Raw genomic sequence first — 15,380 nt, 5'->3', positions numbered from 1 at the left:
TCCTTTTTTATTCCAGTTAAATGAGTGTAAAATTTGTTCACAGGTTGCTGCGTTTAAGAAAGGCCCCTTGGAACTCACATTTTTAAAACAAGTAGCATATAATTGTGTGATTTTCTTCCAAATAGAGAAATGTGCTGGCATTTTTATTTTTTCCTTAACTCAGAAAAAAGTTTTCTTTACACCCAACTGCTTTAGACAAAAAAATATGAACCTATACGAATTCTACTTGGGTAACCAATCAAGGCAAATGAAAGCTGATTTTTAAAAGGGTCATGTAAGAAATAAGTTTGGTTTCATAACCTTCAATATGTGTGCATTTCCCTCACATCTGAGTAAGCACAACCAGCCCACACAGATTTGGAATTAATAGTAAGATCTTGCAGGGCAGAGGGTGTGTCTTCCGGGAAGAACTACGGCTGGGGCATTTTTAATTTATTTAAAGCGATTCTTAATTGAACAAAACTGTATTGTTGCCTTAAAAATTTATTAGTCATGGACATTCTACAAATGTTACATTTCTGTATTAATTATTATTCACAAAGACCTAGGATTGCTTAAAAAGCCCCAAGTCTACAAAGTTAATATATACATTTTTCATATAGGTGCCCAGTTTAGCCTTATGGGTGGCAGGGATGTCATATAAATGTAATAAATTAAAAATGTAACTAATATTTTTTTTTAAAAAAAAACACCTTGGTTGGTTTGGAGGAATAATCCTAGGCATACTGTGCTTGAGTTTATGCTGTTGCTGAAATGGGTGGAATTTTGAGAAAGCAGATTTGCTAGAAAAGCACAAAAAGACAAAAATATGATTTACCACAATTATGCATTTTTCTTCTAAGCAGAAGGAAAATTCACATACTGACTTAAAACAAAACAAAAATAGGTTTCAGTTGATACTGTTTGTATGACAGCAGCTTAGTTATTGGACTATAGCTATCACACAGCAAGTTCTAGTGTTCTTAATTTTTTGACAGGCAGTTCAACATTTCAGGTATTATGTAAATATAGTTTAATTAACTAACCATTCTTCCATTAGGTTTAACCCAACTTTGATCTTAACCCTGCTATTTCTACACACTGGAAAATAAATTAGCTGCAATCCAGTCAAACTTTTCCACCTTAAGTTTATTATATCCTTTCAGGCTGCTTGCTGTTGTCTCCCAACTCCAAAGTATGGACCCTCTTTTTTCATTCTCACATATCCACCGTTAACAGATATTTCATCCCACGTTTGCAACCTCCCAACTTCAATTCTAGGAGACCAAACTATCTTAATAAAAGTCCATCTATTTTATTTATTTCATTCATTTATTTGTCAAACAAGTATTATAGTACATATTAACACAACACAACATAAGTAGAACATAGTAATAGAAAGGATAATAAGACAGTAGGACAGGGACATTAGGCACATAAGTGCACTTATGCACGCCCCTTAACTCTAGACTTAAAAGAGCAGCACATCCTATAGTAAAGTATCAGAACTAACTTAACCATCAGCGGAAGAGCACATAACATATACAACTGTATTGCAAAGCCCAGTATGACAGAAGCAAAGTGCTAAAAAGAAAGTACAAAGTATTACCAGCTGTGTCCTTCTACCAAAAGAGGGGCGGGTGTGTGGAAGTAAATGTGGCCAGATTATTGCTTATAAAAAAAACCTTGAACCCACAAAGAGCAAAGCACTACTACTGGGAAACTGGATTTCTTATCACCACCTCCTCCTCCCAAGGCTTAAAAACTAAGCAGCCTCTTTCCCTGGTGCCTCACTTACGCACCTTCCCTGACCTTTCCTCCCCCCCCCCCGCCTACCATTATAATAGTTACTACGACGCTTCGCCGTGGCGAAGATCCGACTTCTGATCGTTAATGTGTAGACATGGGGGGGGGAGGGTAGAATTGGAGGGTATATTTCGACGATCTCGAGATTCGTCAGGAAAGCAACACGAACCCAGCCGCGCAATTCTAAGCACGCGTTTAAGGGGGGGGGGGGGAGGGAGACAATAATAAGCGAAAAACCTAAACACGCCTCAATAGGAAGTTACGTCCCATTGAACTCAGTGGGACTTCACGTCCAAGCAAAGGCGGTTCATCAGAAAGCTGCCAAGACCTTCCCAAATTCTCTTCAGCCCCCGCCCCAAATTTTTTTCCTGTCCACATACTCCCCCCCCCCCGCCCCACTCTTCGCATCCATTTATAATTCACCTCAACGCTCTTTTATTAGTCACTTCGCGGACATCCTGTCACCTCCCATTCCCGCAAAGCCTGCCTGGAAGTAGCCCGGCTGGGCTACGGCTCGCTCCCTCTGCGGGCTCCCCTTGCAATTTGCGACTTCCCGAGACCTTTGCTCGTTCGCGCGGTGCCCTCCCCTCCTCTCCCCTCCGCCCAAAGCCCAGACAATTTCGCAGCCCGCCCAACTGCTTGCTCCCGTTTGCCTTCCCCCCCGCTCCCCTCCTCCCGCCAGGGCCCCATTACCTGGTGCGGGCGCCCGGGCACCCGGCGGGGCTCGTGGGTGCCCGTGTCCGGCGGGGCTGCCCCTGCCTTGGCTGCGGACGCCTAACTCGGGCAGGCTCGGCCCATGGAGATGCGGTGGGGCAGGCGGCGGCGGCTGGAAGTGCGCGGCCGCGGCGGCGGCTGTAGCGGTGGTGCCGCCGCCGTTCATGGCGAGGAGGCTGAAGAATCCGGAGCGAGAACGGGAGCGAGTCCGGGGGGGCTCCGGCGGCGGCGAAGGGCCCCCGGCGGGACGTAGCGGCGGCGAGGGCGGCAAGAAGGCGAGCAACGAGGGTGGCGAAGGGGCGCCGGAAGGAGCCGCCGCTCTGCCGCCACTACCGCCCGTCCGCCCCGCCGCTTCCCCGCCGGCCTGGCCGTGATGCTGGGGCTCCTGGCGCTCGTCGGCGCCGACGGCCCCTGGGTGGTGGTGGGGCTTGGCGGGGTCCCGTTCCCGGAGGCGGGCGGAGGCAGCGAAGGGGCGGGAGTCGGGCTGCTGCACCGTGCGGGGCGGCGAATTGGCCACCGGCATTCGGCCTCGCTGAGGGGGCCGAGGGGTGGTCTGCGCCCAGCCCAGCCCCGCTCGAGATAAGGGGGCGACGGTAACAACAGCCCTTCCTCCCCCAGGAGTTGGGGCGGGCAGCCTGCGAAATAGGGGAAGTGCGGCGCGGGTGGTTGAAGAAGAGGGGAGGAAACTTCCTTAAGAGGAGGAGGAGCAGCAGCAGCCGCCGCCGCCGAGCAAAGTACACCGGGGGTGGGCGAAAAAAGGAAGGGTGGGAAAGGAAGCGAGGACCGTTTACCCGCCGCACTGGCAGTTGCCTCCGCGTGAAGCCTGCCTTGCCTGCCTGGCTCGCGGGCGGGAGAGGGGACCGGGGCGGGAAGGCTTTAATTCGGCGCAACGGCAAAAAAGAAAAAAAAAACACAAAAGGCGGTCTCGCTCAGGGAAACGCAGCAGCTGCTGCTCGCGCACCGCCTCCCCGCCGGAGCAGCAACGGCAGAGCAGCACGCCGTGGTTAGGAGGGGGGGAAGGGAAAGCGAAGGGCATCCATCTCCGCCCCGAAGCGCCGCTGGAGAGAGAGAAATTCCCCCCCCCCCCTACTCTGCGATTCAGATCCAGGGCAAAGTCAGAGGAAGGGAGAGTCTTAAATTAAGAGGCGCGCCCGGTTTCCAGTCATAAAATATCCGAGTCGGTCTTTGTGCGGGGAAGCGCGGATCCCTCTGTGCGCGTGTGTGAGAGGAGCCACCGCCGTCTCCCCCTTTTCTCCACGGCAGGGTTGCGGGGGGAGTCGAGCGCGCCCCGGCCTCTCCCGAGCGGTACAACTTTTTCCCCCTCACACTCTCTCTGCTACTTACGGCTTCCTCTTGACAACCTCGAAATTAAAACAACACTACGCTGGCTGCTGCTTCCTTTCTCCCAACCGCACCGCTGGCTCTCGGTTGAGCTACGCAATCGGCCTGAGAAGCGCAGCATAAATTACAAAGAGGCGAGGGGGGGGGGGATAGAGAACAAGCCCGCCTGTGTCTTCAAAGCTCCCTTTTGTAGCCCGATTCGGACAAGCGAAAAGGAGGGAAGTTAAAAATGCGAGCCTCTGCCAGAACAGGCACTCGTGCAGAGAGACGGCGGTCCAACTCGTCGCCCGCGTTCCGAGGCGGTGGTCTTGTTTTTTTTTACCTCAGCCTACGCGAAGCAAACGCGGCATTGGTTTATTTAATCGTCAGCCTGTATTTAATCGTCAGCCTGAACAAACAAAATACACTCTTTCCAAAGCTGGCGCCGATTCTTTTCTACTTCCTGTAGCTTTTTTGGAGGGGCTGTTTACCGGACGCGGCTCATTCTGGAGAGCTGTAACTCTTGCCAACGGCCGCTAAAAGGCGCACCTCCAAAGCCTCACCTGTCCTGAGGTGAATGCTCCCGCGATTAGCGCCCTTTTTTTTATTCATCCCGATATTTATTGGGATACCTGTAAGAGTGGGTGTTTCCTTACTCTCCTGAGAGGAGGCGTGGAGATTTTATTATCCACTTCGATTATATACTGCTCAAAAAAATAAAGGGACCACTCAAATAACACATCCTAGATCTGAATGAATGATATACCTGTATTCTCATTGAATACTTTGTTCTGTACAAAGTTGAATGTGCAAAAACAGCATGTGAAATTGATTGTCAATCAGTGTTGCTTCGTTAGTGGACAGTTTGATTTCACAGAAGTTTGATTTACTTGCAGTTATATTGTGTTAAGTGTTCCCTTTATTTTTTTGAGCAGTGTATTATACATTCCAGAGTACATACAAGTACAGTACTTTGAAACGGTTGCCCTTCCCACCTTCACTGAGTTTGGAGTAAAGGGAACTGGGGTGGTCCTGGCTTATGTTCGTGAGAATTTGAAAAAAAAAATCCTCATGGTTTGTTAAAACCTGTTATTAGGGGGTTTTCTATTACATTTTATGTGTATTTGGTTGTAAGTCGGCCGGAGTCCTCTGGGAGTTGGGCGGCATATAAGTATAAATAAATAAATAAATAAATAAATAAATAAATAAATAAATATCAAAAGCAACATGAGAAAATATTATTTTACTGAAAGAGTAGTAGATCCTTGGAACAAACTTCCAGCAGACGTGGTTGGTAAATCCACAGTAACTGAATAGACAGACATGTCTGGGATAAACAGATCCATCCTAAGATAAAATACAGGAAATAGTATCAGGCAGACTAGATGGACCATGAGGTCTTTTTCTGCCCTCAATCTTCTGTTTCTAAATACTGTACATACATACATACATGTACTCTGAAGCGGTTGCCCTTTCCACCCCCACGAGTCTAAGGTAAAGAAGAAAGATTGCCAGAATCCGAAGACAAAATTCTTCTTCCCTTGTTCACCTGTGAGAGTAATCTAATCGGAATTGTAAATGATCACTAAAAGCTTTTAGGGAGCATTTTTCTTCGACTAATAGGTTTCTGCCGCGTGTGCTAGTTTTGTCGGTCATCCTCCACTTCGTCACGTGTGTACGCCTCTCCTTAAAAGGAAAGGGTTAACGTTCAGATGAAGGAAGCCCGCACGTGTTTTCTACGCATCCGGGAATCTGGTCATTGCTAAGCTTAAAAATTCGTCGCTGGGAAGTTGCTAAGGGGGAGCGAAGGCTCTCCCCCCCCCCTCCCCCAGGAGTTCCGACAACGGGATTGCGAAGAGTTCCCACAAAGACAGGAAACCTCCGTCTGGCTTACAACAGCGGCCGCGGGGTGAAATGTGCAAAGATCAATAACGCAGAGAAGCTTTGCCTTCCAGGCAGACCTGAGCAGCCAAACCCGGAATCATCCTCACTCCCCCCCTCACCCCCCCGCATTTCCCCTTCTTTGTTCCCGGAAATTCTGGGACGGGGGGGGGGGGGTGGACGTTAAAAAAAATGGGAAAAGTCTCTCTTGATCGGTGATCCCTTATTCTGCGATGTAGCGGGGGGGGGGAGTCCACTTTGGGCGCATATTATGAAGAATCGCGCAATTTAAGCAAACTGCAAAACTTTGTTTTTTCCTCCTTCGGTCTATCTAGAGGAGGGGGGGGCATACGGTTTATTATATTTAAACTAATGCATTTTCCATTCTCGACTTTGCTTGGAAACCTTCTTTCCCTTTCTTTACCCTCCCGGGGGGAGAAGCGATCGATTGGGCAGCCGGGCGATTGCACGAGGCTTGATCGCGGGACTCCGGGGCTGGATCCCTCCATCCGTCGGCCGCTTAGGTTGTTGTGGCGGTGGGGGTGGCTGGGAAGGAGAGCGGGCCAGAACAGCCGCCGGACAAAGCTGGGGCCTGACGGGAGGGAGGTGCTGGAAGAGCAGGAGAGGGAGGGGGGAGGAATCAATTATGCTCCAACCCACGCCGCGGCGCTTTGTTGACAGCGGGCTTTTGTGGCCGCAGCTTGCCTCTGCTGCCCGGGCGATCTCGCCTAAACTTAGGCGGACAATGCTTAGCAGCGTCACTAGAATTTAAGTTATGTTGCTTTTCAAAAGACCCTTGTACATGCCACGTTATGAGCGCTGGGCATTCAGCTTAGATTGGGCCACGGGATAGGAATACTTTTCGGACAGTTCGGGATGGGGAAAAAGTTTAATGTTTTTTAAGTGATTTCGGTGAGACTTTGTCTTCTGGAGGAAGAAGGCTCGAGCAGGAGCTGTCAGGGTCGGTACAAGCCTTAAAAGTGTGTCCGTGAGGGAGTTGGGCCAAAGAGAGAGAGAGAGACTAGACAGACTGACTAAGATAGGTAGGCAGGCAGGCAGGCAGACAGACATGATAAAATTGATATTGATAGCTGATACATAAATAGAGATAGACAGACAGACAGACAGACAATGATGATAAAATTGATACTGATAGCTGATAGAGATAGAGAGATAGACCGACAGACAGAGACCAACCGGCTGACCGACTGGATGGATGGAAGAAAGAAAGAGGAAAAAAAGAAAAACGAAAAAGAAAGAAAGACGAATAACATCTGGCCAAGCATGCTGCAGACTCGCAGGAAGCTGTCGCCATGAACAAACGCTGAAGGGGGGGGGGGGCTGCATCCTAGTGATTTTCTCCCGTCTGGCGAAGTGTTAATAATAGCATACACGAACACGAGTTAATTGTGTGCTGGCTTCTCTGAAAGCTTGGCCCGGTAGAGAGCCTATTGTGGGACACTGGCTCCGAAATGCATTAGCGGGAATTAAGACGTTCTTGGTAAGCAGGACTGCAGCCTAAAAACGGGTGTTAGTAAACGTTACTGAGGATTGGAGGTGCGGAAGAAGTTTATTTATTTATTTAATTCAATTTGTATGCCGCCCACCTTCCTAGGGACTCTAAGCAACTCACAACAAAGATTGAAACATATAAATAATATTAAAAGCTCTAAAAAACAATATGAAAACCATTTGAATCCCACAGTTAAAAACCATGCATACCATTTATGGCCAGATCTCGATGGTATACCATCAAATCAATGACCCCAGGCCTGCCAGAAAAGCCAGGTCTTTACCGCTTTTCGGAAGGCCAGTAGGGTGGGGGTGGTCCGGATCTCAGGAGGTAGCTGGTTCCAGAGAGTCAGAGCAGCTACCAAGAAGGCCCTCCCCCACAGACCCACCAGCTGACTGTTTAGCTGACAGGACCTGGAGAAGACCAATCCTGTGGGCTCTTATTGGTCACTGGAAGCTATGTGGTAGGAAGCGGTCTCATAGATAGTCTGGCCCTAAGCCAGGGGTAGGCAAAGTTGGCTCTTCTATGACGTGGACTTCAACACCCAGAATTCCTGAGCTAGCATGATTACATCTGGAATTCTGGGAGTTGAAGTCCACAAGTCATAGAAGAGTCAACTTTGCCTACCCCTGCCCTAAGCCATGTAGGGCTTTAAAGGTAATGACCAACACCTTTGTTGGTGTTAGGCTGTATATCAACACAATTAAAAGTAACTGCATGCCCCATGTTCAAAGCCATCTTCAACCACATGACAATTCAGATTGATCCATAATGCCCCCAAACCAGTCCTTGATTGTCGCAGACTACTGGGTATATACCTATGTGAGATGGAGATTCGTCTGTATACATCAGGATTGTATTCTGAATAGAGTTACAATCCTAACCGTGTATACCTTTAAACTGAACCGAACCGTATAAGCGACTTCAATTTAAAAAAAAAAACTTAAACTGTGTTCATATGACCTATGTAATTGTGATTAATCATTGGTTACTCAAAATCAAAATTATGGTTTCAGTTGGCTTACTGACTCAAGAGTTAACCACACTATGAATTCACATCACACAAATGTGGTTGGCTAATTTATCGCCTGGTGCATTGGTACAAATTCAGCCATCATTTGGCTAACTTTACAGGACATTTAGAACACAAAAATAATCTAGTCACAGCTTTGTAAACAACAACTATACATTTAAAAGTATTGCTCACTGTATTGAAGCAGGAGCTTTGGAACCAAAATGCAGATCTTAAAAAAAAAAAAACTATTTCTAGAGAAATGGGCTACTTCAGTTGGTTAGTATTCACACATTGTTACCCCTGTCAGAAGACAAGGAATACTTAACCCTGGTGTTATTTATTTATTTGTTTAGAGTGTCTCTTGAGGCCAGCCATGCAGAATATGAGCCTGAAGATTAATTTTCAGTTGATAATCCCAGATGTTTAATTAGTGCAGCAGTGGCCTGTTCCACTGTCAAAATTAATCAGAAAAGGTGTCTTAAACAGCAAACTGATAATTTTGTTTAGAAGTTTAAAACTGAAATGTTTGGTTAGTCTAAGAAAAACCTTTTGGAATTAACCACTTAGGTTGCAAAAATACTTATTGCTTGAAGAAGTTACATTAATATTTGCTTATTTGTAATAGTGGACCTTTAGTAAAAGGCTATTGATTTAATAACTTATGGGCAGGGTTTAGGAGCTATGATCAAATAGCAATTTCTCTCTCTTTTCTCTCATCTCTCTTGTCTCTGTTTTGCTGTCTCTGGTTTCTAACTAGTTTATTGGCTTAGCATCTCATTAAAGTATCTTTTTGACAGTGAAGTAAGTCCAACATAATTTGTGGCATTGTCTCCGTCGCTGAAGCAAATTTTCATATTTTCTTGTCATAATTTTAACACAATTCAACTCAAGGTAAGCTACGCTGCTCATCCCTAGGAAAGGACGATTAGAAAGAATGCATTTTCAATGGCAGCTCCTGCCATATGGAACACTCTGAGTCCCAGACCTCAACAGGCCTCTACCTTTCTAGATGCCCATAAAGCTTTGAAGGCCTAACTTTGACCTGTGCAAGGTTTTTGTTATATTTAAAGGAATTTTTTTACATTTTTAGTTTCTAGTCTTATTATAGCTTCTATGCTATAAGATGGGCAGCTATATACAGTACATGTTTTAAATAAATAAATAAATCATGCCCCTGGGCCCTGGCTTTGTATTTATGTAAAACTGGTAAGGACATCACTTTGGCTTCCTAATGACTGAGTTTCCAATATCCTGGGAAGGCCATTGTTGATGTATAATTTCTGCCCATGAGGAGGATGTACATAGAGGATCAGTAGCTTTGTTAATGATAAGGAATTCATTTAGCCATAAACTGGAGCTGACAGCTTCAATTGGATACAGTATATGGTATTTGGCTGAGTCGTGGTGGTGCAGTGGTTAGAATGCAGTATTGCAGGCTAACTCTGCCCATTGCCAGCAGTTTGATCCTGACTCAGCCTTCTATTCTGAGATCGGTAAAATGAGGACCCAGATTGTTGGCAATATCCTGACTCAGTAAACCACTTAGAGAGTGCTGTAGCTATTATGAAACAATGCATAAGTAACTGTTCTTGCTATTGCTATAAGGCCATGCTAAACATACACTCCTTTTACACGTTATGCTAAGCCATACAGTTGTTAAATAAGGACCAATCACAAATAAAACTATTATAAACTATGATTTACAAAATGGAAGGGCTGAATTTTCATAACACCCTAAACTAAAACTAAGTGAAGTGTACTACCGATATGTCTGGATGTGACAAGCAAGGGGACTCAACCTCTTTTACTCCTGCCACTCATTTTACCAAGATAGTAGGAATGTGAGAGTAAGGGGCCCCTTGTGGGAAGGGATCAAAACAAGCCAGGGAGTTGCTAACCAGAACTCTGCCCCACTTGTCATTTTGTCCCTCAGGAATCCACCACAGAAGTTTTTCCCCTTCAGGTCCAGAGTAATTTCTAACCATGGAACTCAAGTTTCAAAGAAAAGTAACTTTCAAGTGGGGATTTCTAAACAATAAATCGCTTGAGAAAGAGCTAAACATTTCCTTGCTTTTTCCACAGTTCTCTCCTGAAATATTTATTACAGGAGAAAGACGAGCTTGAACATTGTTTTCTGTAGCCCATCCAGTTTGATCCTCTCAGTAGGAAGAAGTGGATGTGTAAGGTGAAGGAGTTTTATCAAGGCTTTCTGTCATGCTATTTAAGCCTGAAACTCTTCATTGCTAAAGTACAAGAAATTGGGGAGAGGAGGGGGGGGGGGACTACTTTATCCTACAATACTTGGGAAATCACCTGTCTCTACAATTTTGAAAATAATAATGATTGCTTAGATAAAAAAAATACAACATTTTGTTTTGGACATGTTATTTATTTCCATTAAACTCTTTTGTGTTACTCCTTTATTTTTGTTTCAATGTTTTAAAAGGGGTCCCCCCCCCCGGTAAATAGAAATTCTTTGTGACCCAACTTGAGAGCACACTGAAAGTCATGGTATAAATTACTTTATTCATTATTAGCATCATCATCATCATCATCATCATCATCAATAATCTTAACTAGTGAAATACCCTACTGCATTATCATCTCAAGTCTTGTTCTCTCCCTTCCCTTACTTTTTTTCAGAATTGATCGCAAAGCACTCTGGTACATATTACCCAGTGTTAACCTCATTGAATGAATAGTGTAGAAATCTACAAAAGGAAATACAATTGCTTCTGTGCAAAGTCCCATTTCCTTTCATTGGGGAAATTTTCTTGTGAATAATTGCTTTGCTCATATTTATAGCTTGTTAAAAACACAGAAATCATTTTCAGAGGAAATACAGTATATCAACACTTGCAATGATTAATTAAATGTAGTGTCATGGTTACCTGCTTAAGTTCTACACCAGTGATTCTCAACCTTAGCAACTTTAAGACGTCTGGACTTCAATTCCCAGAATTCCCCTGCCATATCTTAAGGGTGCTAAGGGTGAGAAACACTGTTCTACACAGTACATGGTACCATCACAGCTGGATTTTGAGGAGCTTAGAAATCTGAATACAACTGGCTTCCTCGGCCAACAGGACAGATTTAATATCTGTTGCAAAGATGATTGCATGGCCTCTTAAAAGGGATTTTCCCCAATAGGTTCACCCAGTCCAGATTCTAAATTGACATAATTGAAATCTACAGCTAATGAATCTGCTTAGTTCAAATTAATCTCTGCACATTGATTTTCCCATTTCTCTGCCTATTTTCTTTAACTTCTCAGACCTGAGAATATTGTTTCATATTACCACCTTTTCTTATGTTATTGCTTATTTTCATGATCACTTTCATTTCTTTTTCCAGATCCCATCTTTTATACAAATTCCTTTGAACTATTCTACCAGAATGAACCAACCAATTTTATTTACCGTAGGTTCCCAGATAGTTTTACAGCTTAAATGTGTACATGATACCTTTAACTCTAAAAATGTAGCATGGTGAGGTTCAATTTTCTATTCTTTCAGATCCTGAATGGAGTTGTTCTTGGGCCCAGAAATGGACCTCATATTCATTCAAAATCAAATTCGTTTCAAACAAACAGTTCAACCCTAAAGGAACACCAGATAATCAAAAGACACAACATAAATATAAATGTATTGATAATGGATAGCTCAGAAATATAACAGGCATTAGACTAGGAGCATTAAATCAGTTAATTAATTTTAATTGGGTACCATTCTTTAAACAGTTAATCATTAAAGTGGATATATTTTCAAGAAGATTTCGCTGCTATTTAAGGAAGTGAGCAATAACTTACACCTTATTATATAAAAGGCTCCATATTCAGTCTTGTAAAGAAATACCATTTTTAATCTCTTATTCTTCATTATAATTTATCAAAACCAAAAGAACAACAATAAAAAAAACAGAAATGAACTTCCAAAATATCTACAATTATGGTAAAATCTGTTCTTAGTAGTTAAAATTATTCTCCTGCATATAAATCTACCAAACTTTAATTAAGGAATGTATCTCATACAATAACTGAGGCCAATCTTCACATATTCCATTCAAGATCTTCATTTTTGTATGTGTTCATCCCATGCTCTGTTCCAAAGTCTGGGACAAAGGAGCAAGCTTCAGGACTGTATAGAAGGCCAGTAGGATTGGAGCCATCTGAATCTCAGGTGGTACGTTCTTCAATGGGGCAGGGGCTGCAGTAGGGGGGAAAAGACACATCTCCAGTGTTCCATCAGGTGACACTTTTGTAGAAAGGACTTGTAGCATTTCCAATCTGCTGAATCACGTGGAATAAACAGAGATGATTGGAGATAAGTAATTGCAAAAAGTACCCAGCCTAGTGCCATAAAATATTTGTAACAGATCTTAGTTGTACCTATATAGGGAGCTAGTGCAAATTGTGAAACAGTGGTATTTCACAAATACACCAAGATCTGTGGTGGGTTTATTTATTTATTTATTATTAATTGGATGACTTGGGATGGCTTACAACATATAAAAGAAACAATATAAATATCCTAAATTCAATTAATTTAATTAATCTAAAAGCCCCAGTTACATTAAAAATCACTCATTCCCATTCAAACAACGGACATACATTACATTCATCAGCCAGGGGGGTAGAGTCTAGTGGCCCTAAGCCTGGTGGCGTAGATGAGTCTTAAGACTCTTGCAGAAAGCGAGGAGGGTGGGGGCAGTACAAATCTCTGGGGATAGCTGATTCCAGAGGGCCGGAGCCCCCACAGAGAAGGCTCTTCCCCTAGGTCCTGCCAAGTGACATTGTCTAGTTGACGGGACCTGGAGAAGGCTGACTCTGTAGGACATAACCGGTCGCTGGAACTCATGCGGTAGGAGGCAGTCCCACAAATAATCTGGTCTGGTTGCTGCCGGTTCAGACAGGTTTGCCCATACTGGTGGGGTACTGGAATTTGCCCCCACTTGCTGAACTGGCAGCAGTGGCCAGCTGGCCATGCCCCCGAACTGGTTCTCTGGTTGCTGCTCCCATAAAGCGGCTGGCAAAAAACCTGTACATGGGCAAAAGCTTCTGGGCATGCATGGCGGGTCACTTCCTTGACATGATGTGGTCACTGCTCCTGTAAAGCAGCTGGCAAAACTCTGCATGCGCAAAAGCTGCACATCCACAAAGGGTCACTTCCTTGACATGATGTAAGCACGTAAGCGAAGTGAGTCACCTGTGCGAAGTGTGCACATAATTTAATAATAATAATAATAATAATAATAATAATAATAATAATAATAATAATTTATTAGATTTGTATGCCGCATAATGCAGGGACACAAACAAAACACATTCCTCCGACATGATGCGAACTAATAGGGAAAGTAAGTGGAACCCACCAATGAAGAGCTGCCTGTCACTGGCATTACCGGATTAAATATTTTTGTATTGTCAAAGGTGGGTAATGGAAAAAAGAAAAGCAATGGGTCAAGCTGGTGCAGAAGTTGGTGATAAGTTAATGTTATGGTTAGCTCTGGCCCAGCTCCTGCTCCAAGGAATGTGGAGGTGGATGTGGGGGAGACATCAACATGTTCCAGGCCTGTTTTGCTGCCGACAGAGTCAGCCAGTGAATTATCCTCTGAAGAAAGAAGTGTCGGTGAGATGGAAGAGGGGGGCTTTTGCAGACAGCCCAGGAGGAAGTCAATCTTCATTATCTTCGCTTGATTCAGATGAAGAGACAAGGATAGACCCACGCATGCGTAGAGCTATGCATGGGAGAGAACAACTTAAGAAATATTACAGGATATAGAGAGGCCACCTGTGGTTGGGTGGGGCTCCAGTAATTAGGGCTGCTGATAAATTGGCAGCGTGCAGGCCTCGCAGTGTGGAAGATTATCTGATCGTATTGGTTTGGATTGTGCCTTGCTGTTTCTGGATTGTGCTCAGGACTTTGTTCGGATTCCCGGACTTTGGAATATAAAGACATTGTGAGTGTTTATCATGTCTGAACAACAGTAGCTGTGACGAACTTCACAGTTACTGGTTTATTGCTTGGATTTATTGCTGGACTCCGTTATCTGTCTGTCTTCAAGAGTGCCTTGTTTGTACAAGAATTCCCTTTGAAGTTTAAAGGAGAGTTTTGCTTCTTTTTTGTTTTGATAAAGAACATTTAATTGCATTCTCTCGTGTGTGTGTCTGCTTGGCCAAATTTCCCTTTAATTGAAGGTGTGTGGCATACGCCGGCTGAACACTATCTGTAGAAGGTCTGACGTTTATGGGAACTTGAAAGAGGTGGTTTTCATGAGGAAACATGCAGCCACAAAGCATTCTTTGTCGTTTGGCGGGGCCCAGGGGAAGAGCCTTCTCTGTGGCGGCCCCGGCCCTCTGGAACCAACTCCCCCCAGATATTAGAATAGCCCCCACCCTTCTTGCCTTTCGTAAGCTTCTTAAAACCCACCTCTGTCATCAGGCATGGGGGAACTGAGATACTCCTTCCCCCTAGGCTTCTACAATTTATGTATGGTATGTTTGTATCTATGATTGGTTTTAAAATAAGGGTTTTTAGCTGTTTTAGTATTGGATTGTCGCATGTTGTTTTTACCATTGTTATTAGCCGCCCCGAGTCTACGGAGAGGGGCGGCATACAAATCCAATAAATGAAATGAAATGAAATTCTTTCGAATGGTTCAAGGACATCCTATGCCCACCCACCTGGGTGGAAGCGGAGGAAGAACTTACCACGCTGGCACAATGTGAGTGGCAACGTGACTAGTTTGTGAGTGGGGACAAGAGATGTGAACTTTCAGCTGAGTGGGAAACTCAGATTCGGATTTCCCAGTGTGGGGGCTAGGATGGCTCTGGAAATAAATTGGAACTTTGAGGAGTACTTTGACTCGGATTCTGATTTAGTTCAGATGTTACCTAGAATCTTGACATTTTAATCTGAATGAAATGACTAAGAAAATTAAAAGTCCATTGATCGTGAAAAATAAAAAATTCTTGAAAAATGTAATGAATCATCAGCAGGATGTGCAGTAAGTGGCTGTAACAAAAGAGAATGTGAAATGCTTGGAACCAGTAAAAAGAATTAGATTAAAAATGCCATGACAGGAAATATAAAAAAGAATATTTGGTACAGAGATGACGTGAAAGAAAGCATGGATGGAGAAATTATTTACTTA

General features: G+C 44.1%; 1 protein-coding gene across 6 annotated transcripts in view; it reads right to left on the bottom strand.

Annotated features, from left to right (window-relative positions):
* The window catches only part of RNF38 (ring finger protein 38), a 108,655-nt gene extending 104,713 nt beyond the window's left edge, over positions 1–3,942 (bottom strand). For 2 of the 6 annotated variants that reach the window (XM_070742276.1, XM_070742274.1), the window contains exon 1: positions 2,479–3,417. In XM_070742276.1, coding sequence (XP_070598377.1) covers positions 2,479–3,022 — 544 coding nt within the window. In that variant the 5' untranslated portion in view covers positions 3,023–3,417. Of the gene's footprint in view, positions 1–2,208; positions 2,384–2,478; positions 3,418–3,843 lie in introns of those variants that run through there. The other 4 variants (XM_070742277.1, XM_070742279.1, XM_070742275.1 and 1 more) reach the window with 4 other exon arrangements.
* Between the last annotated feature and the right edge of the window lie 11,438 nt (positions 3,943–15,380).

The sequence above is a fragment of the Erythrolamprus reginae genome, chromosome 2 (genome assembly GCF_031021105.1).
Source record: "Erythrolamprus reginae isolate rEryReg1 chromosome 2, rEryReg1.hap1, whole genome shotgun sequence".
In the NCBI taxonomy this organism is placed as follows: domain Eukaryota; kingdom Metazoa; phylum Chordata; class Lepidosauria; order Squamata; family Dipsadidae; genus Erythrolamprus; species Erythrolamprus reginae.
Note: the sequence above shows the minus strand (reverse complement) of the source record. Positions and strands in the feature narration are given on the sequence as shown.